Source organism: Puntigrus tetrazona, chromosome 8, assembly GCF_018831695.1.
Source record: "Puntigrus tetrazona isolate hp1 chromosome 8, ASM1883169v1, whole genome shotgun sequence".
Lineage (NCBI taxonomy): Eukaryota > Metazoa > Chordata > Actinopteri > Cypriniformes > Cyprinidae > Puntigrus > Puntigrus tetrazona.
In genome coordinates this window covers 5031007-5055872 of record NC_056706.1, presented here as the reverse complement: position 1 = coordinate 5055872, position 24866 = coordinate 5031007, and the positions used below count along the sequence as shown (strand labels likewise).

The 24866-nt window shown below is 37.2% G+C and overlaps 1 protein-coding gene across 4 annotated transcripts in view; it reads right to left on the bottom strand.

The window, feature by feature from the left end:
• Nucleotides 1-24866, bottom strand: part of tbc1d22b (TBC1 domain family, member 22B) — a 44368-nt gene that overhangs the window by 9059 nt on the left and 10443 nt on the right. For all 4 annotated transcript variants that reach the window (XM_043247219.1, XM_043247221.1, XM_043247220.1 and 1 more), the window contains 7 exons: nucleotides 23543-23671; nucleotides 21171-21236; nucleotides 19702-19816; nucleotides 12927-13033; nucleotides 10209-10284; nucleotides 6656-6783; nucleotides 558-653 (listed from right to left, as the gene is read on the bottom strand). In XM_043247219.1, the coding sequence (XP_043103154.1) occupies nucleotides 558-653; nucleotides 6656-6783; nucleotides 10209-10284; nucleotides 12927-13033; nucleotides 19702-19816; nucleotides 21171-21236; nucleotides 23543-23671 (717 nt within the window). The remainder of the gene's footprint in view (nucleotides 1-557; nucleotides 654-6655; nucleotides 6784-10208; nucleotides 10285-12926; nucleotides 13034-19701; nucleotides 19817-21170; nucleotides 21237-23542; nucleotides 23672-24866) is intronic.

Here is a 24866-nt window from a genome sequence, read left to right as displayed (position 1 = left end):
AATATTAAAATACTATTTGTTACTTTATTATTGTTGTAATATTCGTGTCGTTTATTATTATGTAGTTTTTAAATTCCAACAAAGGCAAAAAAAAGAAAAGAAAAAGCGATCATGTGAAGATGATCATCAGCCCATAAATGATTAAATGTGATTATTTTAACCCACTGACAACCCAAGTATAAACACATGCTCAAATGGCTGTTCAACAAACCCTTCACTACCCAACCTGACAATGAGGCAAATAATGAACGGGAGAATCGGAGATGGAGCTGAGGCGTGGAGATCCTTCGAAAGGAAGAGCGAGAACGGGGGGCGAGTATCAGAGCGCTCTCGTTTCGCGGGGCGCTGAGGTGTGGTGGATCCGCTGGCCTGTGAAATTCGGTTACAGCGGAGGCTGCTCCACTGGAGGGCCAATTACTCCGATAGTCTCGGGGTAAGTGACGGCCGGGACGCTTTCCAGTGATGCATGCATGTGTGGGAAGCACAGACGGTCACATGTAAACGACACACGCTTCTTCACGGAGCCCGGCGGGCGTGACGCGCGAGATTGTCAGTACCTGAAAGTCCACCATGGAGAGGATCTCTTTGCGCCATTTGATGAGGAAGGCGGCGCACACGTAGAGGTGGAAATGGGAGAATCCCTCCGACTCCGCCTGAAGATCAAGAGCAGACACAGAGCAGAACACACATGCTTGCATTAGTAAGTAGTCATTAAGCAGATGATTATCCAAAGTGACATACAGCACACTTATTAGAGACTCAGCCCCTGGGGTTAAGTGCCTTTCTCAAAGGGCAAAATAATGACGGCTTGAGGTTCGCTACTTGCAGGAACTGAACCAGCAACCTTCCAGTAACCAGTTTTGGGCACTAAAGCAATAGTTCACCCCACCCCCAAAAAAGTAATTTACTTGCTCCTGCATTGATCCAAACCCATATAGGCATACAAGCAAGGTTTTTTTGTCTTCATACTGAACAAGTTTTTCTATATACTGTAGTTATAATTAAGGCAACTCATAATTAAGGCATGATGTTCTGTAACCTGCTTTAGAATAGGACTTTTTTTTTTTTTTTTTTTTTTTTTCACACACTTGGTTTTAGAAAATAAACAACAAAAAAAACAACAATATGAAAGTGTCAAAAGTATGTACCATATGTCCATATGTGCCATAATTAGAGTCTCCTGAATTAACACCACAGCTAACCAAGACAATTCAGACGAAGGCTAAATTTATGTCATTAATAACAGCATTTGGAGAAATAATTGTATTTTGAACGCTGACGTGAACACAAAGATCCAAGAGCTACAAAAGTAAACTTCTCCAACAAAAGTGATTCAAATTTCACTCTGTTCCTCACCGGTGCTGTTTTTGTCAAAATTATAAATGAAAAACAAACTAAAAATATTAAAAAAAAGCTAATTTAGAATATTAATAAATACAGTAATATTATGTCAATAATATTAAAAGAACACCGTTTCTAAAAGAAATCATATGAGCCACTATCATGATACTTTCTGGACATTTTTGGCGAAACACTCTCAATATAAATAGTTGTGGTATAACTAAGATCTGCAAGAAGATTCTTCTGCCTTTATTGGTTGGAAAAGCAGAGCAAACACAAAGGCATTATGAGAGAGGGGATGAAAGGTATCAGGTCACAGCGCGGGCTGGATTTGACCCCATCTCCCAGTAAAAGCTGGGATATATATTTTGATTTTGTTGGCTTTGCCATGGCTCTGACGACTGCACATTCTCTCAGCCAGAAATAAAAACAACGGTTTACTTCCATCATGAGTAATAAGAGTTTTAAGACAACACATATTATTCGTTAAATTATTCAGCTACAGTCGAGCGCCTGCACACAGAGCTCCTAATGTAGTTGTAGCATCTATCTAATTTATTGGATAGGGAATTAGGTCGTGTTAGTTATTCCCAATGTATCTAGAGAAGACGCCACCCAATCCGCCTCTCCGTTCCTCATTCGTCCTCCTCTCTCCCCAGCATCCCCCTCTTCTTCTGCTGTGTGCAGTGTGGTACATTCAGCCACTTGAGAGGCAGCGAGCGGTTATAAATAGCTTTGTTTACTTTGTTTCTGTTGGTCCTTCTTGAAGTGAGAAAAGAGGGGGAAAGAAGAGGAAAATGAGGAAGGAGATAAAAGTTGGGTTTTTAAGAAGGCAAAGAAATTGCAAGAAACAGGAGCGAAGGAGTTCAGTCTCAAATTATGAAATTTGTTAGTCCAAAGATATTCCTTGCTTAAAGTGTGAAGGCTCTCTCTCTCACACACACACGCCAAAAGATTTCGAGCAATGAAGATTTTACATATAGCAAAATTTTTTACATATTTTTACCATTTCAAATCACTGCTTTCTATTTGAAAATATTTTAAAATGTCATTTATTCCTGTGATTTCAACGCTGAATTTTTAGCATCATTACTCCAGTCACATCATTCCTTCAAAAATCATCATAATATTCTGACTTGTTCAAAAACATCTATTATATTAGGCAGACTGAATTAAAATAGACAATTCAGATGAGCAGCATTTATCTGAAATAGAAATCTTTTGTAATATTATAAATGCCTTTACCGTCACTTCTGATCAATTCCAAGCATCCCTGCTTAATAAAGTATTAAAGTATTAATCTATCATTACTCACATGATCCTTCAGAAATCATTCTAATGTGGAGATTTGCTGTTGAAGTAACATTTCTTTTAGTTTTTTATCAATGTTAAAAAGCAGAGTTGAAAGTTGTGCTGCTTATTATGTTTGTAAAAAAAAAAAAAAAAAAAACTATTTTATTTTCTTCTTCAACCTTCTTTGATGAACAGAAAGTGTGCTGGGATTTATTTTGAAATACAGATCTTTTGTAAAAGACATTCTACACTTATAACCAACTGCACTGCGAATAAACAAGAGGGCTTTTAAAAAAACTGCGTTGTTTCTCTTTTCTCAATCTTGGACTAAGTATACTAGTACTATAAGTACGAAGCACCGTAGTATTGCCGCGTATGACATCATCACTGCACTACGGTACCGAAAGAGCACTTGTTTGTTTGTAAGGAATAAGACAGAGACGGAAAGGACTGCTAAAGAGAGAAAGAAGAGACAGGAAGCCTTAAGAGGATTGAAGACCAAGCAAACAAAAGCAGAAGAAAGAAGCGTTCATGATTAAGTCCTCTTTCCCATAAGAATGCATTCGACATGGGGTTATTCACAGCCAAGCATTCCCTCCTCCACCTCTCAACAGAAGCCGTCTCGCTAATGGAGGGGACGTGAGATGCAGATGCTTCAGAACATCAGTCAGACATTAACATGACTTTCCTTTTTGTCTTCACAGCTCTTTCTCTCTCTCTCTCTCCTTCTTTATTTCTTTCACCCACATTTCTTTCTTTCTGGCCTGGGCTCTTTGTGCACCTCTAATTGATCTTGAGGAGCGAGTCTTTGTGCCAAACGTGCAATTACAGGAGGGACCTGATAAAGGAGCCCAGGAGAAGTTGAGGCTCTTTTCTTTGCCTTTTTGGACAAAACGCCCTCATCTAAATCAACATGCTCTGGTCTGCCGAACATGCAACATGTGTCTGCTCTCTGGATAATGCCAATGAATGTATTCATTAACAATTAATCAGGAACATATTATTCAGTGTTATCGGAAAAGCCTAAAGTGTCCTTTGAACAATGGTGGTTTAATACAAAATGACAATAAAAAGAACTGTAATTAATGCTAGATGGCAACATGAAATCAAAATGTAGCCAATCTGCTTGCCTTATACCGTGCACGCTTCATCAGTCCATGTTATCATAATGACAAAAAGGTAAAATACAAAACGTTTTGAAGCTCATTACGACATCACAATAAGCAATGGCTGAGCTTATGAATATTAATTGGTTCATGCAAATGATGCTACATAACTGGCCTGCCCACTCACGTAATTGAATGAATATTCATGTGTCGGGTCTATGCATGCAGATAAGCTCAAATTTTTGCTTGATATGCACCTCCTGCCAATGCCGCTCCGAGCTACTTTATATTTTACATGACCTTTTACCATTTTTGTTTAACATTTTAAAACAAATCAATTCTAACACAACTCTCCCAGGTATATTGAAATAAAGAGTCTATAATATGTGGCGTTTTTTTAAAAAAAACTTTCTATTTTTTTTTTCCAATCTATTCCATTCAAGAATCCTGAAAAAAATAGTTTTACAAAAAATATTGGGTAGCAAAAACTGATGAAAACTCAGCTTGCCATCACAATAAGAAAGAAAACAGTTCTTTTAAATCAAAAGAATCTTGCACAATGTTACAGTTTTTTACTGCATTTTTTTTAATCAAATAAATTAGACAAAAACAATTACACCAAACCTTTACCTGACCATATGCATTACCAAGCCACAATATGTCCCACTGAATATATGTTATATTCTGTTATAATCTGTGTATTTTGTATTCGGACATCTCACATTCACATTCCACAAGTTAAATGCATTTTGAATGTAAAAGGTTTAGGCCATTTCTAAAGATTCGTTCTGAGGTAAAACATAATTTTTTTCATTAAACAATCTGCACTTCTCTCTTTGATCTATCATTAAATTTGCATAAATTGGTGTGTGAAGGAGACAGGGCAGGTCACAAGAGATAGTTTAAGCATGGCTTAACCTTGAAAACACATACATCATGGCTCAGTTTCTCTCTGTGTGTAAAGCTGGCCTCATTGACACACTTCCCGCCTCTACCTCAGCGAGGCGGGTGAATGCCACCTTTCCTGCTCGCCCCGACCCTGACCCTGCTGTGAAAAACGCCTGAGGACATAAAAAAAAAATCGGGTACTGAGAAATAAGAACAGATGGAAAATAACCTGGAGGAAAACTGTTCTCGTCAAGCAGAGCTTAAAGGTACATCCAGCGATTGTTCTCTTCATTTGCAAACACGGAGAAGAAAAATTCCGTTAAAGTCTTTTTATATGTTGACGATCGAAAATGCCCATCAATAATGTTTGGCAACATTGCTGATTCAAAATGAACAGAGGCAAATGACATGCAAGCGCGCATAATGGTTCACCGCTCGCCATTTCATCTCTCGGATTGCACTTGTCACCTGACAACTATTCCCCTTTATCCAATAAAACCCACCTTGTGGGAACGGATCCACGTCAAAACGGCATGCATGAGAGATGGAGCGGCAGATAGAGGGAGGCAGATGTAAAGGACAAAGAAATGAGCAAGGAGATATATCAAAAGGAAGTCTGAGAGAGGACATGCAGACGGGACACGAAAGGAAATCAGTGGAAGGAAACTCTTCAAAAGAATATTAATGAATGACAGGAATACGAGCAGTTCACACCTTTTTGCCATTTTAACAAGGGGAAAAAAAATGTATGAGAAGCTGGTCTTCAAGGACGTGTCACCCATAACCTCTCAAGCATTTGAAAAATTATTTGAAGATCAGCAATCATTCTTGGGAGACTTCATTCCTCCTTGAAACCACGTAATGGGAGGTGACATGGGGGACAATGAGGGTGCAAAAAGGCATCAGCTATGTCATTTAATAATCAATTAACAATTAAACTACCAAACACCAACTTCTAAATAAATATCATAAAATGGATAGTTGCTGTCCTTGATTCTAAATGGCTGAGCCGTGTTTTGAAGCTGTTGTAAATTATTTTACAGACGTCTGTTTTGTTGTAATGACTTTGACCTCCACCACTTTGTTGCAACCACAACCGTTTGTGTAGAACTATATTCTTTGGCGGAAGATAGTATTTTATTAATATTGTTACATTTTATTTGCTTTCTCTTATTTTGTGAAAACTTTCTACTTACATAGAATAACTTTCATAAAAGCAATAATTCCTGCGAAGCCGTGGTTTACAGTGAATTTATAACTGCTATAACTCAAGCCTAACAACAACCTTAGCTGTTATAAAATCACTGTAAACTATGGCGTCCTGAGGCTTATTGCTTTATTAATAATAATTTTCATTTAGAATACCGAATTAAATGAATAAATGAATATGCATACCTACAGATTAACTGAAATTCATGTGAAATTGGCCAGAGATCATCACCATGATTAGAATTAATTTTTATTTCTGTTTTAGGTTTAAAAATTGTTTATTAAATGTTTTTTTAAATGAAAAATCCAAAATGACAGCACTCTATGTTAAAATATACAATAGTATAGCATAAATATAAGCAGTGGTGTATTTAACACACACACACACACACATCTCTTTAACCTAATTCACAATTCTATGCCCACATTCAAGTAAGTTTTGTAATATTAATTAGGCCACATAATGGTTATTTTCCAAGAAGTAGGAGAAGAGAAAACTTTTCTAATGGCAACAACAATTACTGCACCCCTACTTCATTTCAGGCAAATTGTGTAGTCAGCATATTATTAAAAATAATTATGAAGTGCACTAAAGCAACCAAATTGAAAAACAAATTGTAAGAACAATTAATTACGTTCCCACTAAAGCTTCAAGTTCTGGGCTGGTAACCAAAAGGTTGCAGGTTCAAGCAAAGCTGATCCATGCGCCTTGTTCTTGATCAAGACCCTTAACCTGAGGCCACTTTGAATAAAACTGCCACATAAATGACAAAGTTGACACAGAAGTCATGTTTTGGCTGGCGTTGGTGCGTCAGTACCTGGTAGGTGTCCCACAGGCGGATGGTACAGCGCAGCGGCAGCTCCCGCATCAGCAGATTATTCATCCAGCGGAAAGCAAACTGCAGATACTCCACCTCACACTTCTGAAAGTGCACGTGGACATCCTCTGTGGGTGTATAGAAGAAAGCACAGGGGGGTTATATCAATTTACTGGTAGTTTCAGCAAAGTGCTGCACTGGGAGTAGCTTTTGTAAACCATGTATGGACTCCTATTGTTTAAAGCAGCACTCTGGCCCTGAACTAAGATCACCGGCTATTGTTGGATTCTCCCCACACTTGTTTCACCGAATTAACATTATAGACCTCTAACGCGTGTGTAATTATATTTGATTGAATGAAAGAGATAGAGATAGAGATAGAGAAAGAGAGAGAGAGAGAAGGTTGGGGTGGAAAAGAAAAGTAGGCCTGGTGCTTAGCTCATTGAGAGAGGGATTTTTCTGATAAGCTCGCGTTCAGCCTTTGAACAGAATAAGAATGGCTTTCGAAAGCAGCTGTATTGACTAGACTCCTGATAGATATTGATGGAGAATATGTGATGGGTGCTCTGAAAATACCGAGAACTAAAGTCGGATCTATCAGAAGGAAAATGGAAACTCTTATTGGCAAGAATAAAAGCCAAAATAGAATTTCAAAAAAAGGTTTTAATAATGAATGATCTTTTAGATGTTACATAAGGGTTGCATCATAATGGATTTAACTAATGGAGTGAGCCATTGGTTTGAGGACTGAACATTATCAAAAATTCACCTCCTTTACAATCCCACTTCTGTATAAAAAAAAAAAAAAAAAAAAACAAAAAAAACACAACAACAAAGGTTTTGGTCGATGGTTCCGATTCCAGCAAACCAATCGAAAGAATAAAATATTTGCAAACAATTTCTTGTGCACCGAAACGATTGACATTTTCTAAAAAAATATCTTATTTACTTTTTGGTCCTCAGCGGGAAAAAAATAAACAAAATAATTTTTTAGATAAACATTTATATTGTGAAAAGCAGCAAACGTTTTGGGATAGCATCACAATTATTGCTCTTTAGAACGGTTCATAAATGAATGCATAAACAAAATAATAGTTCTTGAGTAGAAAAACCAGCGTATAAGAAGATTTATGAAGGATCACATGACACTGAAGAGTCATGGAGTAACGATGCTGAAAATTCAGCTTCGGGTCACAGCTGTTATTTAATCCTAAAATATATTAAAATTGTTCATTAAAGTAATTGTCATATTATTCACATAATATTTAACAATATTACCGTTTTTATTGTACTCCATTCAAATAAGTCGACCTTGGCAAGCATAAGAGACTACAATCAAAATCATTAAATAAATACATTTTTTGCAATCATATGTGCACTCACTTGTATGCTTTATTAAAATAACTAATAGCTATCAAGCACATTTAATACCAGCCTTAAGGACTGCTAAATATACTCCGTAGCATGTGATTAATTACGTTGTATAACATGTTAAACAGGGTGAACTGATTCAACATCGATTCAAACCAGTGAGTTATAATTCACACAAGAGTACTTAGCCATAGCTAAGCTTATTTATCAAGCTGAACGCCGGTCATTTTATTCATTTCAACATTTCATTTAAGGCATAAAAAAGCACCATTCGGTATATATACAAGATGCTCACTGGTTTATTTTCCTCACTAGTCTTCTGAAAGCGTGATTTGTTTTCCCTTCGCTCAGTCCACTCCATTCGTCTCTGCTCTCAGCTCACTTCCATTTACCTTCACACCCTAATCGCAGGGGCTTATGGGGAATTGATTTCTCTCCTGTGCTCCCCAGCGAGACTGTGGGGTCTGCTATTGCTCAAGGTGCTGGTGGATGCTGATGGATGGGAAAGAGGCGAGAGGCGGCTCTCACCGAGAGTTTCAGTGTGGGCTGTTCAGCTTATCACACCAAACACTCCGAACAGGAGAGGAGGCGTCCAGATGGTATACACACTCTCAAAGAAAAAAAAAAAAAAAAAAAAACAGAGGCGGACTAGTGGCATAATGGAAACGTGTGATTCCAAGACACAGAAACGGCCAACGCCTTGGGAAAACAAGTCTTATCCGAGGCGCCGAACACGATCGCACCTTGGCAGAAAAACAGCTCCTTGTTGTTTTGAACATTTTGCGCTGCTATTTATGGTCTGATACAACTAGCGCGCATCATTCTGGAGGGCAAAGGGCAAAATAGATAGGATCATTTGAGGGACTCCAGACATTGCCATTTTGTTCTGGCAGTCATGACGTGTTATTTGTGCTGAAGCTTCTGAGGGTGTTAGAAAAAATAAAAAATAAAAAATACGGCACACGGTTGGGCCCAAAGAAGCTTTGACGACTGCATTTGAACTATTCATAGAACCCTGTCAAAAAATTTTTACGCTCCTCAAAAGAACAACAGCTACAAGAAGTGGGAAAAAAAAGAAATAAATACATCTATGAGTGCAGCTTTGTTGAAACGTCAAAAACAAAGTGCGAAAAGAGTGTGATTTATTTTATTTTATTTTTTTTAAGTAGCTTCAAAAGTAACCTGCTTGGCGACCAGAACTACCCTGAACACTTTTAATATCAAAATGATTAAAATGTCGCTGGAACTCAAAATGAGAAATTTGACAGATTGTTTATGCTGCTCTTTTGTTGTAACATTAATTTTAGTGTTGTCAAACAATGAATCGCATCCAAAATAAGTTTGTTTACTTAATAAATGTGTGTATACTGTGTACATTTATTATGTTTATGTAAATAAGAAAACACTTATGTGTACATGTAAAATATATATATATATATTATATTATATTATATTTAAATAAATATCAAATATAAGAATATAAATATATAAATGCATCTACACATATATTATACGCATACAAATATTTTCAAAAAGTATACTGAATGTGTGTGTATTAGGGCTGGGACCCAACATTGATTATGAGATTTTCACAATGCATCGCAGATTCCTCTGAAATCTAGATTTTAACAGCAAATAGCTCTCTAATCTAGTTTTTATCCACACACTCAAAAGTTCATGAAAAAGAGCACCGAAGAGTGCTTGTGGTTCGGCAGAGTCATGTAATTTCAGATCAGCTCAGAATGCTTTTTTTTAACCCAAGATTAATGTGTGAACAGCCGACTCTGATCACACTTGTAATTCGCTTTAACCATTTTGAATTTTATGAGTGATTACTTTAGAATCAGAATCGAATCAGAAAATCTCAGAATCATTTCCCGCTTCACAATGCAGATGTATTGTCCCAGCCCCAGTATTTATATATATACACACACAATACACATGCATATATTATGTAAACGAAAATGTTCATTTTGGATGCGATTAAATGCAATGAATCGTTTGACAACGGTAATTAATGCTTATTTTAACTTAATTTAGCTATTTAGTATATAGTTGTTAAGAGATTTTTTTATAATGAACAAGGGGAAGCAAATGATCCAAATTCTTATTTTTGCACAAATAATTATTTTAATACTATGAAGCGTGAAAAGAATTGTTGAGTTTGTCAACATGATCTTACCATCTATTCTGCTAACGAGCTCTTCCAGAGCCTTCACTTTAATCTGAATCCCAGGCTGGGCAAATGTGTAGTTGTCCTGATAGAGAAAAACAAAGGCAGAATATAGAACATGAATAATTATTCTGTTAACTCACCAAGGCTCTTTCACCAGACTTATATAAGAGCTTCAAATGCTCGATATAAGCATCATGTGCCACTTTGACCTACATGACGTGAAAAGCACTGCAATTAGTGTTATGGAAGGGCAATTTTATTCTACGTAGTAATTGTTCAAACTAAACTTGTTAAAAAGCTTTTAAGAGCCCTCAAATAAATAAATAAATAAATAAATAAATAAATAAATAAATAAATAAACGTTAGCATTTATAGACTGCTGGCAAAAAAGGATTGGTTATGTGTTAAAAGGTTGAAAATGAAGTTGAAAATCAAATTAAATCAAATACCTATTTAATTAAATGTAAAATAATGAAATAAAATACAGTTAAAGAAAAAGAAGAATAAGAAAACAGTAATGACAAGGGTGAAATTAATTAGGATTCATAAACTGTGTGCAGAAAATGTAAATAAAACAAAAGGAATAATTTAAAAAAATTAAGAGAACGGTAAACAAAAAAAACGAAACAGTAAGAACAATGGTAAAATGGTCAAATTAATGCAAAAATGAAAATTAATTTAATGGTAAAATGAAGTTGAATGAAGTTGAAAATCTTATTAAATCAAATACATATTTAATTAAATGTAAAATAATGAAATACAATAAACTGTTAAAGAAAAAGAAGAATAAGAAAACAGTAATGACAAGGGTGAAATTAATTAGGATTCATAAACTTTGTGCAGAAAATGTAAATAAAACGGGAATAATTAAAAATTAAAAAGAATAATTAAAAAAATTAAGAGAATGGTAAAAAAACCCAAAAACAAAACAGTAACAATAAATGGTAAAATGGTCAAATTAATGCAAATATGAAAATTAATTTAATGGTAAAATGAAATTCAAAATGAAGAAAGAGAGAAAAGGGGTAAAAAAAAATATTAGAAAAATAATTAAATTAAAAACCGTAACAACAAGGGTAAAGTAAAATAAAATGTAAAAAATAAACAAAGAAGGAAAGAACAGTAACAACAAACAAATACAAATAAAATAAAATATCAAGTTTCTGAATGGTACACCTGATGCATAGGCTGGGTACCAGGTGAACTGCAGGAACTGTGAGAACTATAGTGCCACATTTATCGTCATTTCGTAACTAATGTTGTTCCATCTCTCTATCTCTGTTCCTCATCCCTTGTGGGTCATTAAGGGCCAGTGGCCGTCTGCTGTGCCGCGGCTCGTGTTTTAGCCCAAGGGGACGACTGCATACGAAGACACATTCTGTGTTCTGATCCCTGCGCGTGTTCTGCCCTTCAGCCCAGCTCCACTCAGCCAATGAGAACAACACAGAGCGGCCCACGGGACAACCTGACTGCGGCCTGCATCTGACCCTTGCTCCCGCCTGCAGATGAGTGCCCTCACACGCTTGCCTCGCGCTAACAGAGGGCCATTCTCAAGGGAACGCAGCCAAAGATCTGAATCCCTCTAGCTTAAACGTCCTAGCTTCAACTTCCTCTCCAAGTTTTCATGTCTCTTTCCCCTAGGCGGGTAAGTGTCTTATCCTCTAGGGCTTAAGCTCAACAAAGTCGGTGCCTTTTTTCAGTCCGTCTGAGTCTTTTTTTTTATTGCATTGTATTCAACTCGTCTGAGGCTTTTGGAAAAGAACAAAAGGACAGGATGACCACTACAGGGTTTAGTTTTTAATAAAAAGACACAAAAGAGATACTGTCCTCAGGGAACTGCAGATGGACCGAGAAGGTCTACAATGCCTGGAGAGAGCCATTACCGTTCTCTTAATGACCGTAGTTCTGCTGGTGAATAATGTATTTTAATTGAATTTTGTGAAGTATGGGATAATAATTATAATTAAGAAATAAGAATAAGGAGTAAGATTATGACGACACACAAATCAAGTGAAATATTTACAATTGAAAATTATTAAAAGATTTTATAAACATTTTAGTAACAGTATGCTAATAAAAAACCTTTCATTATTTTGAATATTATTATTATTATTATTATGAGGTGAAAAAGAGATAAGAATAAGAAGTTGAGAAAGAAACAGACGTGAATTAAAAGTAGTAAGTATAAAAGGTATTGAAATATTATCTATGTTCATAGAAAATTATATAAATATTAACAGTAGCATTTAAAAGATTATGAAGAAAAATTATTTTTATAATCCTCCTTTCAATAAAATAAAATAACAGTAACAACAATAAAAAATTATTATTATTATTATCATTTAAAATGTTATCAAAATAAAAAAATATATATATATATAAATTTGTTTAAATATGAATGAATGTATTCACATAAAAAACTTCCAGAAAATATTTAGAGTAACCATAAATAGATTATTATTATGAAGAAGAGGAAGAAAAGGAAAAAAAAAAAAAAAAAAAAAAAAAGAAAAAAAGTTAAATCAATTAGTCTGGATTTATATAGTGCCAAAAAAAACAAACAAAATAAAAGTAAAAATAAATAAATAAAAATAAATATTTAAATAAATAAAATAAAATGAAATAAAATAAAATATAAAAAAAGAGAATGAATGGCTACTTTTGAATGGAAATCACTGGAGATGATTGTGACGTCTCCCATCAAACCTCAAGTGGATCAAGTACCTGTATGCCATCCAGCAACTTGCTCATGCACCAAAAGCTGTCGGCTTCAATGTTTCGTTGCGTGTCCAGCGGCAAGCTTGCCATTTCGAAATTTTCCACGTCTTCCTCTGAGGAAAAGAAGACACGAAACAAACACACACATTCATGTTCGGTCACCAGCAGATCAAACCGACACGCATGCTGCAGGTGTTCCCAGCACTTTTTTTTGCAGGCGACAGCAGCTCCAGTGTGTGACGTGTATCGTATGCACAGACACCACAAAGCCATTAGATCATTAGCCGGCAAACCGCATTCTTTATTCAACACATTCATCAACTCCTCGCCCCTCTCCCTCCCTCCCGCCCTCCCACCGCAGGCTTCCCCTCGCAGCCATGACCTTTCCCGACTCTTTAAACAGTATGTGCTAAATGATGCTGATACACACATTATGCCCCAGAGAGCCAGACCTGGCTGGAAGAGACTTCTGTGTGCCACTCCACTCACCCACCGCACAACTAATGTAGTCCTCCATCTCTTCATCTCTCTCTCTCTTCCTCTTTTCTTAATAAGGATGGAGGGATTGGGGAGGGGAAGGAAGGACAAGGAGCTATTTTGATGAAGCAGTAAAGAGAAAGAGAGAGAGAGAGAGCGAGCGAGAGAGAGTGCTCTAGGCATGTTTGCATGCAGCTTGTGCATCGCCAAAGCAATTCAGTCAATCACGCGACTGTTACTGCGGTACATGAGAGCTGAAATATAGATAAGAAGTAGGTCAGATCCAAGGTCGAAGACACAATGAAGAACACATGCTCTCAAACGACCGCAGATACTCAACTGAAGACCACGTGCTGAAGATCGCGTTGACAATCTCTGCTGAGGTCTGTGGTTAGAGACAAAATCAAACCGACTGTACACTACTAGGCGCACAAACCTATGTAACTCGAAAGCGACAATAAAGACATTTGTTTCGGAATGTTGCAAAAGATTTATATTCGAAATAAAATGTTCTTTTCATCGAAGAGTCCTGAGAAAGCAATGCATCACGGTTTGGACAAAAATAGTAAGCAGCACTTGATTGGTTCTAAGCATTTATTAGAGTAAGGAATATTTCTTGAGCAGCAAATCAGCGTATTAAAATGATTTCTGAAGGATCGTGTGAGACTAAAGACTGAATGACTTCTAGAATTTCAGCTTTACGTCACAGGAATAAATAACATTTTAAATAGAAAATGTTACTGCATTTTTACAGCTTTTTTTTTTACTGCAAATTACTGCATTTTTGATCAAATAAATACAGCCTTCATGAGGATAAGAAACGTTAAAAAGCATCTTATGAATTGCACTCAAAACCTTCGAATGCTAGCACACTTTCTTCTAAAAACCCCCAAAAGTAAGTCATACAGGTGTGGAAAAGTTTTTTTTTTTTTTTTTTTTTTCCTCCTAAAGAAAATGCAGCACAACAACAACAACAACAACAATAATAATAATAATAATAATACTAACAGATAAACTAACTGTTTATTGATCATGCACACATTTTAATGCCTTACAAACGAATGCATTTGGTTTTCTGTGATAATAATTGCTGTTGAACATTTAGCTGATTAAAATGTCACCAAGAAAACATAACAAAGATAAATATGTCAATTAAAAATAAATAGTTGCAACCCATTTGAATATCCAAACACACTTTGAATATATTTTAAAATTATTATTATAAAATGCTTTCCTGTAGCTCAAAGAGTAAAGCATGGCACTAGCAACACCAAGATCATGGGTTTGATTTCCAGGGAAAGCAAAAGCCAAAAAAAAAATAAAATCATTAAATGCAAACATATTATTTGTAACAAAAATGTGTTGTTAAAAAACACAAATTGTTTTGTTCAATTAGAGCTAGAAGTTAATCATGGAGTCTGTTAATTAAGAAAACCTTCAGTTAATTCACAGAAGAATGGTTTTCATAAAAAATTTACAGAGTATTTTGTATTTACTGAATGTGGCCCACAATTGAAAATCAGACTGGTAGCAGGTAAAAACCGGCAAAACCTCTCTGCTCAAACTCTGAGCAAACTGTCAGTAAACCTCTGCATTGCAGCAGGAAGAACAGCTGATGTGGGGCCGAGTGAGAGCCCGGATGGGATTCAAGTAAAAAAAGACGGATGGTGAACGACAGGAAAGAGCTGGCAGGGGGAGAAAAAGCTGGAAAAGGAAAGTAAATAGCCCTCTTTGACCACAAATGAAGCATGCAGTGCCCTGCCGGTCATGGGCCGGGCCATATGTCACTGGCCACAGCACTGGAGAGATTCCTGATCCATTTAGCTCTCCACATTTCCACATCACTCCAAAGCTTCGGACACACACACACTCACACACTCACTCACTCACACACAGAGCTGCTGCATAAAGCGGCTTTACAGAATGCAGGAGAAATCCTGTTTGTGGCACAAAGAGAGGCTTTGCCACCCTGTTCTCTGACCCCGTGGAGAAAAAGGGGGTTATTGTGCCATGTGCGGGTATAAGCGACCTGAGAGATCATTCAGCAATCACGAGTCAAGTCTGCAACTCGTGAAACAAAATCACTGCTCATTCAGGTCGTTTCTCCACGTCCCAGGTTGAGCATTAAATGATCCGTATTATAGAGCTCAAACTCTAAAAGCGGATTGGATGAGCCATGTTCAAAGCCGTTTATAAAATATGCCGACAGGCGCACACCTGGTGACCGCACATCAATTGAATTCTTCATGAAAGGAATAGTTCACCAAAAATCCACGATTTTTTCATTCCAAACTCATACTACGACTTTTGTTATTTTCCACAGAAGTAATGCGAGTTGAACAGGTTGCTATGTTGCATGATATGGCAATAAACAGGGACTGGAGCTTTTAAACTTTAAAAAATTATATTAATATGACTCATGCACTTTATTTCAAATGTTTCAAGCCTATAACAGTTTTGTTTGGTCAAATAGATCATAAACAAACTAAATGAACCTTGGCATTCTCCCTAGCTCTACTTGGCATGTTCATTAGGAGAAGTAGCCATGTCTGATTTGTAAGTAATTAGATTGATGACTCAGTTGATTCGGTTCACAAAACTGGTCTATACTTCATTTTTGCCTCTGCTTTTTGTTGTCGTTCCATCTCTTTAGTTGTGTTGTCTACTATGAACCAACAGCCCGGGGTTAGTGTTGCAACCTATGAATGCAATTGGATGGTGCATGTACAGAATAAGTGATACAAGTGATGAAATATGCGTCACGCGGACCGTAAGTGGACCCTCGCATATACGTAAAAAAAAAAAAAAAAAAAAAACCCAATGTATTTTAACCTTTGTTATGTCTTCAACAAATCTCAAATCCAAACCTTGTCTTTGAGATTTTTAATGATTCGGTCACAACAAATGGGGGAGAAGATTTTCAATGAATGAAGCAAGTTTAACAAGGCTATCAGATAATCTGGAAAATAGCAGGCAAGCCAAAAAAAAAAGACTAATTGTGCTTTTTTTCAACTTAAAGCTCTAATTGCCAACCGTATGGAAAAGTGCGCCTGATTCATTCTTCACCGAATCATTCAACAACCGATACATTCTTTTTCACAGAAGGAAGTCAGTCATATAGATTTTACCCTTGTGTATATTTTTCATCTGAAATTTTCACACAATTTTAACCCAAACTAGTCAAAATGAAACAAAGTGAAAATAATACGGTATTTTGAATTATGGAAGCAACAGCTACGATGCATATACTAACACGAACTGTTTATGAAAAATGGAATCTGCTCCTGAATTGAATGAATATCATACCTTCATGCAAACCCTTCTGAGCTGACAGACGCAGTTCCAGTTATGTTATTTATCAGTACTGTACTTTTATTACACGTGTTGCATGCTCGTATAGTTTCTGCACTTGTGATACGCAGCGCGGCGCTGCACTGTGCTATTGAAGATTGCGCACTACGACAGGATAGTTCAATTTAAGAGACTTTCTATTTCATAAGTTACGAAATAATAGAATAATGACACTGACTTTAAGCTTATCAACATCTCATCCTGCAGCTGGAACAGCGAATTTTTCTCAGGCACTCTTTTAAACTGAATCTGACAGAAGTGTGACACTGATCTAGATGACTGATCTCTTACGAAACACCTCGACGAAGACCACAGGAACCCCAGGAGTCTTCTTCACAATCGGTCTCTGCTGCAGCCCAGAACTGCTGGTTTTGACTGGCAAGACACACTTTTCCCCATTTTCATTGTAAAACGCGATATAAATAATGTTGATTTAGCTTGACTTGACTTCAGTCACAACAACGAATTAAGTTTTTCAATTGATAACTTTGAAATTTCAACATCACAAAGCTAGTGAATACAGTGCACAAGTGGTATGGACTACATCTATGGTGCTTTTTGCTACTTTAAAAAGCTCCAGCCACCAATTCCATGGAAAAGAGCGAATGATTCGTTCTTCTTCAACAGGAGAAAGGCATACAGGTTTGGACTGACATATTGCATACTCATCTTTGAACGAACAATTACTTTAATCATTCATGTCAGTCGTGAAGCTTGACAATTATAATAAAAACTAGTTTATAAAACAAACTATATTACGGTCATTTTATGAATATTTAACATTTTTGCTGTACAACTTTAAGCGACAAAAACGGTGCATTTGTGATGTTACCCTCTTGCGGCTTATTGTTCATCAACTCCACCACCACCAAACCGCAAACTTCTCGGAGACCATCCATCTAATACTAAAACTGCGCCTCAATGGTGCAAATAACAGTCCATAAAACCAGAAGGCAATAAATAATAAGGTGAGAATATCACACACCCTCTTCAGTAATAAAAAACCAAAGTGTGTGCGTGAGGGAGAGTTGAGAGACGGAGACAGGGCATTGATGCTTTACAGAGAAGATTTCCCCGCTGTCCTCTTTGTCTGTCAGGGTAAATGTGATGATTTACCCTTTGAGAATATTCCCTCTCTCTCGGCCATGTCTCTCTCTCCACTTCAAATTCTTCGGCGCATCAATACCAACACTTTAAACCGAAGGGCGCCGTGACTCTCCTTCCTGCCGGCTACTCTTTAAAACGCTACTCACTGATATTGAGCTAAATGCGAAGCGCCAATACTCTCCTACGCCATCTCTCTCGGAGGACAGTCTCAGCAGAAAGTTAAAAAGCTCGCAGAGGAGCCCTAGAAAGCCAGCGAGGCGTGCCGGCCAAGAGAAACAGCGCAGCGAAAGTTGGCAAAACGCTGCGTATGAGGGCAGGAGAAGCCGTTACAGCCCGCGTTCGCCCCGCGGCCTCGACGACGGGGGTGAAACCCGCGTCGGAGGGAGGCCGCTAACCTCGCTCTTTTATCTCCCACTGGCAGCGTGTTGGGATCATGAAGTTCGTTCAGATGCATCGATCGGGGGGTCGAGCCCCCCACCGTGTGCTCGGCACCCTCGCAAGCCTCTGTAAACACTTAAATCCAGCCGATCAATGCGGCTCATTCAACCTGCGGCATTGAATCGCTCGCTCGCTCACACACGCTGTGAATCCCAAACACACACACTTATTCACACGGCCCGCAAACAAATTAGAGATAGAAAGGCCCCGCAGAATGACACGAAAGCGCCGGTATGAAAAATCTGCTTTTCGCTAAATGAGCTTTGTGGAGAAACAGAGGGATGAGGAAAAGACAGAGAGAGAGAGCTGGGCGAGGTAGACAGCCAGAGAGAGAGAGACAGACACGGGAGAAAAAGAGAAATCGATTGGTGATCCAGGTAATCTGTGGGTATGTCCCGGTGTTTGCACTGGTGACATTGCAGCAGCGGCACACCGCAGAGATCAATGAGCCTCCTATTGTTCTTCTGTAATCCTTAACTATCCATAAGTAATTAACCTTCACATGAGAGGACAGGAAATAAATAAGGAAGGGAGGGGAAGGCTGCCGGGTGGAGGGAGAATAGCAATGAGGACGAGAGCTGGAGAGTCTACTTCCCTCCCTGTCTGCCTCTCTTTTTCTGTCTGTCTTCATTTCTACCTCTATGCAACTACGCATGAATCTATCTATCGACAGACAGAGCGATAGATGGACGGAACAAGGTGACAGAACAATTGACAAGAGCGGACAGCACGATAGAAAGACGGAACAATATAAAGAACGAAAAAAGATGAACAACGAATGCTAAAATAGATGTAGAATTATAATGGGTAACACATTTTTTTACGATTAAACCTTATTAGCATGCATATTACTAGATTATTAGCCATTTATTAGTGTTAATTAAGCACATATTAATGCCTATAAACAGATAAATAGAATGATGGACAGATGGATGTAACCATCGCTCTGTCTCCCTCTCTCCCAATCTGTCTCTTTTCTGTCTACCCTTCTGTCCATCACACTGTCTCTCTCTCCCTCTATGACCGTCTGCCCGTCTTCTTCCCATCTCCCTTTGTATCTGTCTGTCACTCTTTCCATCTGTCTCCCTCTTTCACCATTCGTCTCCTTTTCTACCCATCTCTCACTCGCTCACTGTCTATCTTCCAGAGTTTCTTTCAAAGATAATTGATATTCTGTATTTTTTGTGTCTGACATTTTCACAGGATATTGTCAGTTTGTTTACATTTACACAACCATTTTACAGCATCATCTGTCAGATACCGACCCGTCTGCATCTCCCGTATCACACGGTGCGCTATTAGTGGAGCAAACACTACTGATGCGCCCAGCCAAAAGAACATATTCCGAAAGGTGAAAAATCAGTCAAACGGACCAACCGATCCTCGAGGAAGGTTATTACACACTTACCCACAAATTCAGAGAGGAAGACCACAAAAAAGGGAGTGACCAGATCATTAATGCCCTGCACGTATCCACTAGCAGGGTGACGGATAGCCCAGATGAACAAAATCCGCTCAAACACCTGAAAAACAAGACGATAGCTCTTAATGATTCATTTCTCATAACAAGTGTGATTGTTGTGCAAACCTTTGGCAATTGATGTTGTTTAATTCACACTTGAGAGACCAACAGGTCCACTCATTCGGATGCTTGTATTTCCAAACGCAGCTGCATTTCAAGTGCTCTGTTCCTTCTGGTTTATGGGTTACAAGAGTTGCACGCTCTTCTATAAGTTACAAACACCACAGCCCCCCCTGCTGGTAAGCATCCAATGACACAAAGCTCAGTTAAACCAACGCATGCTGCCGACATCTATTTAGAATTAGAGACAATTTTTCAGCGCTGAAAGGTTTTTGATTGCCTTTTTTATCAACGGGACAAAAAGACAAAAATGAGACAAAAAGAAAACAAGACAAATGATCAGGACAATAATTACATTTTAATTAAAATACGCTGCTGACAATAAACCGCTTTACTAGGTTGATTTATAAAAATGATCAATAAATTTGCAAATATGCGAATACAACATAGTGCTACCTAAATTTGGTATTTGGTAATATGAAACAAATAGACACTATAAGACTATAACTAAAAGCAAATCAAACAAAAAAACTATGAAAATGTAAATACTGTGTAATATGTAAAAATAAACACTGACAAAGAATAGTGAATCCCATGAGACCTTTCCAGAATATTTCCTGGCCATACTTCAGCCCAAAACAAAACAAAGACTAATTATGTTTCGCATCAAAGTCATTTACACAAGAACTAGGAGAAAAATGCAGTTCTACATTATTGCTTTTCAACAACGATGTTTTACTGCATAATTGCGTATAGTCATATGCGCTAGTTAAAAAAAAAAACACATATTACAGTAATTAGAATCTACTGACAATCTCCACTGAGAAAAATGGAAATGATAACTCAAAACATCTCTGTATAATGATACTGATTTTGGGTGCAAAATGTTCTAGTCTCTAAAAGCAAAAATCTTATGAAATATTTGAAGAATATGTCTTGATTATATTTTATTCCAAAGTTAAAAGACAAATTATATTTCCTCAAATCACATTTGGGGGGAAAATCAACGCATAATGGTAATTTATGACAAGATGTGCTAATCGTAGAATTCTTTATTAATAATATATTATTTTATAATATAAAATAATAGTCATCGAATTCAGCTTCTGTACTTTCTTTTGATTTCAGGGTGTAATGTGACCTGGAGATGACTCTGTGTGATTCACTCTCTTATCTTTATGATTTCATTAAGTGTGTAATGCCTGCTGTGTGAGATCAGACGTCTGTATGGTGGGTCTGTCACAGGTGCGCTGTGCAACGAGACTCAGGTGTTGGTGCCTCAGACGATCACCTACCTCCTGCACCAGCGGCTGCTGAAACAAAGGAATCAAAGGGTTCGTCCTCGGGATATCGATGTGAATCTATGGAGAGACACACACACACACACAGGTGTATACAGGTAAGCTGAAATGCACAACCACACAAACGCAAACCAGCATGTCAGGAACACAGGTGAAAAATACGAGATTAAATCAATATGGCCCAAGAGCACTAAATTGAGTTACATGTGCCTTTTCCCTTCCAGTAAATGGAGGAAACCCATCAGGGCCCAAAATGCACACGCTATCGATCCTGTTTCGTAACAAGCTACACACAAAACCTGCATGAATTCACTTGGAAAGCGGACAGCGCAGCGTCCGGCCGCACATACAGGTGGCAACCCTTCTGTTTCATCCGGCTCTCTCTTATTTTCTGCCCTCTCTCTATTTCTGCTTCCATCATATGTTTGTCGAAATGGCTTTGTAGTAATGCAGGTCACTCGAAGGCCAGCGAAGTGCGGTTCGCTCGTATTCACCACCATTCCTCGCCCTCTCAGACTGTGACCACACTAAAAGGTCATTTAGTGTTTCTGCCCAGACAGCCAGGGGCCAGTCCAACGGTTTTGTACGACCATATAAATCCTTTTAAAGGTCTATGTCCGATTTGTATTGCAGTAGACGAAATGAAGGGCTGGGAGCCAGCAAGCCCTGAGGAACCGGACAAGAGAGGAGAGAAGGCAGCGCATAGCAATCGACTACCAGTCCTGCGCCATTAACCTGAGTTTTACAGCCCATAAGAATATTGATCCCGGCCCCCTTCTTCCACATTAATAACACGTAGGACAAAATCTGGGTGTATTACTACTATAGCTTTCTAGAAGCAGGTGTAACCTTGAGTGACTCACTGCAGAGAGGAAGAGGTTCCTCAAAGGATTGGCGTCTGGTGTAGCCTAGCGGTTAAAAGGATTTTTTTTTGTAAGAAAAGATGCACTATGAGTCTTCCGAGGTCATACATTGAGGTTTGTGTGAGGAGCAGACTGAAATATACAATGCTGTTTACTGATAATCTCTGCAACTGTATCACTGACTCACTTGAACTACAAATCTGATTATTTCCCTTCGTAAGAGAACAGTCTTCTAGAAGGATCTTATTATACGCAAGGCAACTGGTCTTAAGGTTGTCGGTTCAAACTACAGAAGGGTTGGTTTGTGAATTATAACCAACGTTCCTCTGAGTAAGACACTTAACCTCAGGTTGCTCCAGAGGGATTGTTCCTAATGGACTGAAGAGTCTGCTAAATTTCAAATCAGAAGTAATCAGCAGTAGATATGTAACAATCACAAATACTTTTTCTGTAATGAAATTAACTCTTTTATTTAGCAATTGAACTAAAATTATGTTTAAATTGACGTATATAATGTTACAAAATATTTGGTAACACTTTTACACCTATCAGTTGCTTATCAACATGCATATTACTAGAATATTAGACATTTACTAGTTTATTGAGGGAAAAGTGGTTAATAGTTAACAAGTCTTACCTATTCTAAAGTGTATCCAAAGATTTCTACTTCAAAGGCTTTTTTCTGCACTTTCTACTATGCTAACAATCAAAAAAGCACCACAAAAATATTAAGCGGTACAACTGTTTTGAACAATGATAATACGAAATACTTCTTGAGCAGCAAATCAGCATGTAAGAATGATTTCTAAGGGATCATGTGACACTGAAGACTGTAGTACTGTTTGCTAAAAAATTCAGCATTGCATCACAGGAATACATTAAAGGTCTATGTCCGATTACTGAACCCTTAAAATATATATTTAATATATTAATATATTCATAGAGAAAAGACTTTAAGCCTTTAAGCTAATGTATCACAGAATTTGTGTGTAATTAAATGTACCATTGGTCGGCATGAGATTTTTTCTGACCCCAAATTGAGTTTTCTCCAAGGGTTTTTCCCAAATCGGTCCGTCTTATAGAAGCCCTTTCAAATTAACCAGGTTTACTGTAATGTTCACAAAACTCAAAGTGTTTTGAGGGATGTATGAAAAAATACTGACAGACATTAAACAAATAATACTTGAAATTGTGAAAGCTAATATTTGCCTTATCAGATCCTTTTCCACTGAAATTCCCCAATGCATTATCTGAATTCACGCCTTTACAGACAACAGGCAACATTACATGCTGTCTGTAATAACCGTACATCGATACTAGATATAATAATGTATACAATTCAGAATGTTTTTTAAAGATCTCCAAAAGGAACAAATGAGTACATTTGGATACCTGTGCACTGATAAAGGTGCTTTCTAGCTCTTGAAAATTTTGCAGAATCAGAAAGGAAGTTCCCTTTTTTTTCAGGAAAAAAAAAACAACCTCATGTTGGTTAAGATTTACCTGTCTGTATGTGTCTCGGTGATTCTCATCTGTCCTGGAGTGGTAATACTGCTCGATGAAGCCAAAATACTCCTCCCTCTTCCTCTGGAGAACCAGATCCCTTCGTTCTCTATTGGCTGGAAGATAGCCCTGAGAGAAAACACATGGAAAGAAGAAAATGCAAATTTAACAGCGTTCAGAAGAGAACTGTTGTACACCCACCTTCTCCATGTCTTCCAAGTGTATCTTGCCCTGTAACCAAAACATAACCTATAAATAATGCAAACTAAAAGATATTAAAAACAGCCGTATGCAAATTCAGTTCAATACTGTAGTCCCATGAAAGAGAAAATGTTGTATAAAAATAAGTTTTTAATTTTTCTTTTTTTTTTCCTCTCAAATTTGCACTGTTAAATCCTTAGACATATGATTCTTTTTAATGTGTTTTTGCATTCATCTACTTTGATCATTTGAATGAGACAAGCTTCTTTTTAATGCTGAAGTCAGATGTTTAGTGAATGCCTTTTAGAATATGATCTGACTGATTTTATGCTACTGGCTTTTTTGTGCCGCTCATACAAATGGCTTTTCAAAAGGCTTATAAAAGAAGCAAATCAGACAGGTTGCATTTCATTTAAGTTCTTAGCAAATGCTTTCCCTCCAAAGTGTCCTAAATGAAAAATAAAGTTCATTATCATTAAAGTGCATTATCGTTTAGATGCTACGGTGGTTCACAGGTGTCTGGATGGTTTTTGCTAGGCAGTTGCTAAGATTTTCCGGGTAGTTTCTTATTGCTTACTTGATGAAAATACAATAAAACATGCTTAATAATATTGTGAAATAATTTTTTTAATTGAATGATTTTTAAAACATCATTTAGTTCTGTGATGCAAAGCTCAATCCAGTCTTCAGTGTCACTATTCTTCTGAAATCATTTACATGATATTGATTTTCTGCTCATTTCTCATTACTGCCAATGCTTCGCTGCTTAATATTTCTGTGGAAACCATGATGATGCATTTAAGGATTATTTAATGAATATGAAGTTCAGAAGAACTTTCATGACATTTTATTTTACATTTTTAATTAAAAAAAAAAAAACAACTGTCATTATCATCACTTCTTATTAAAAAAAATATTTCTTACTGCACAATTGCTTCAATAATACTATAGTATGAATAATGGTATAAGCAATAATAGCAGTGATGCTTGTCTTAGCAAACACCCCTAACTAAAAAACACACTTGAAAATACAGAACACAAACCTCTGATCTCAAAAGTCTAGTAAAGAAATACACAACTCTAGAAGAAACTTCTAATCATGTAGCTACTAAACCAACACACA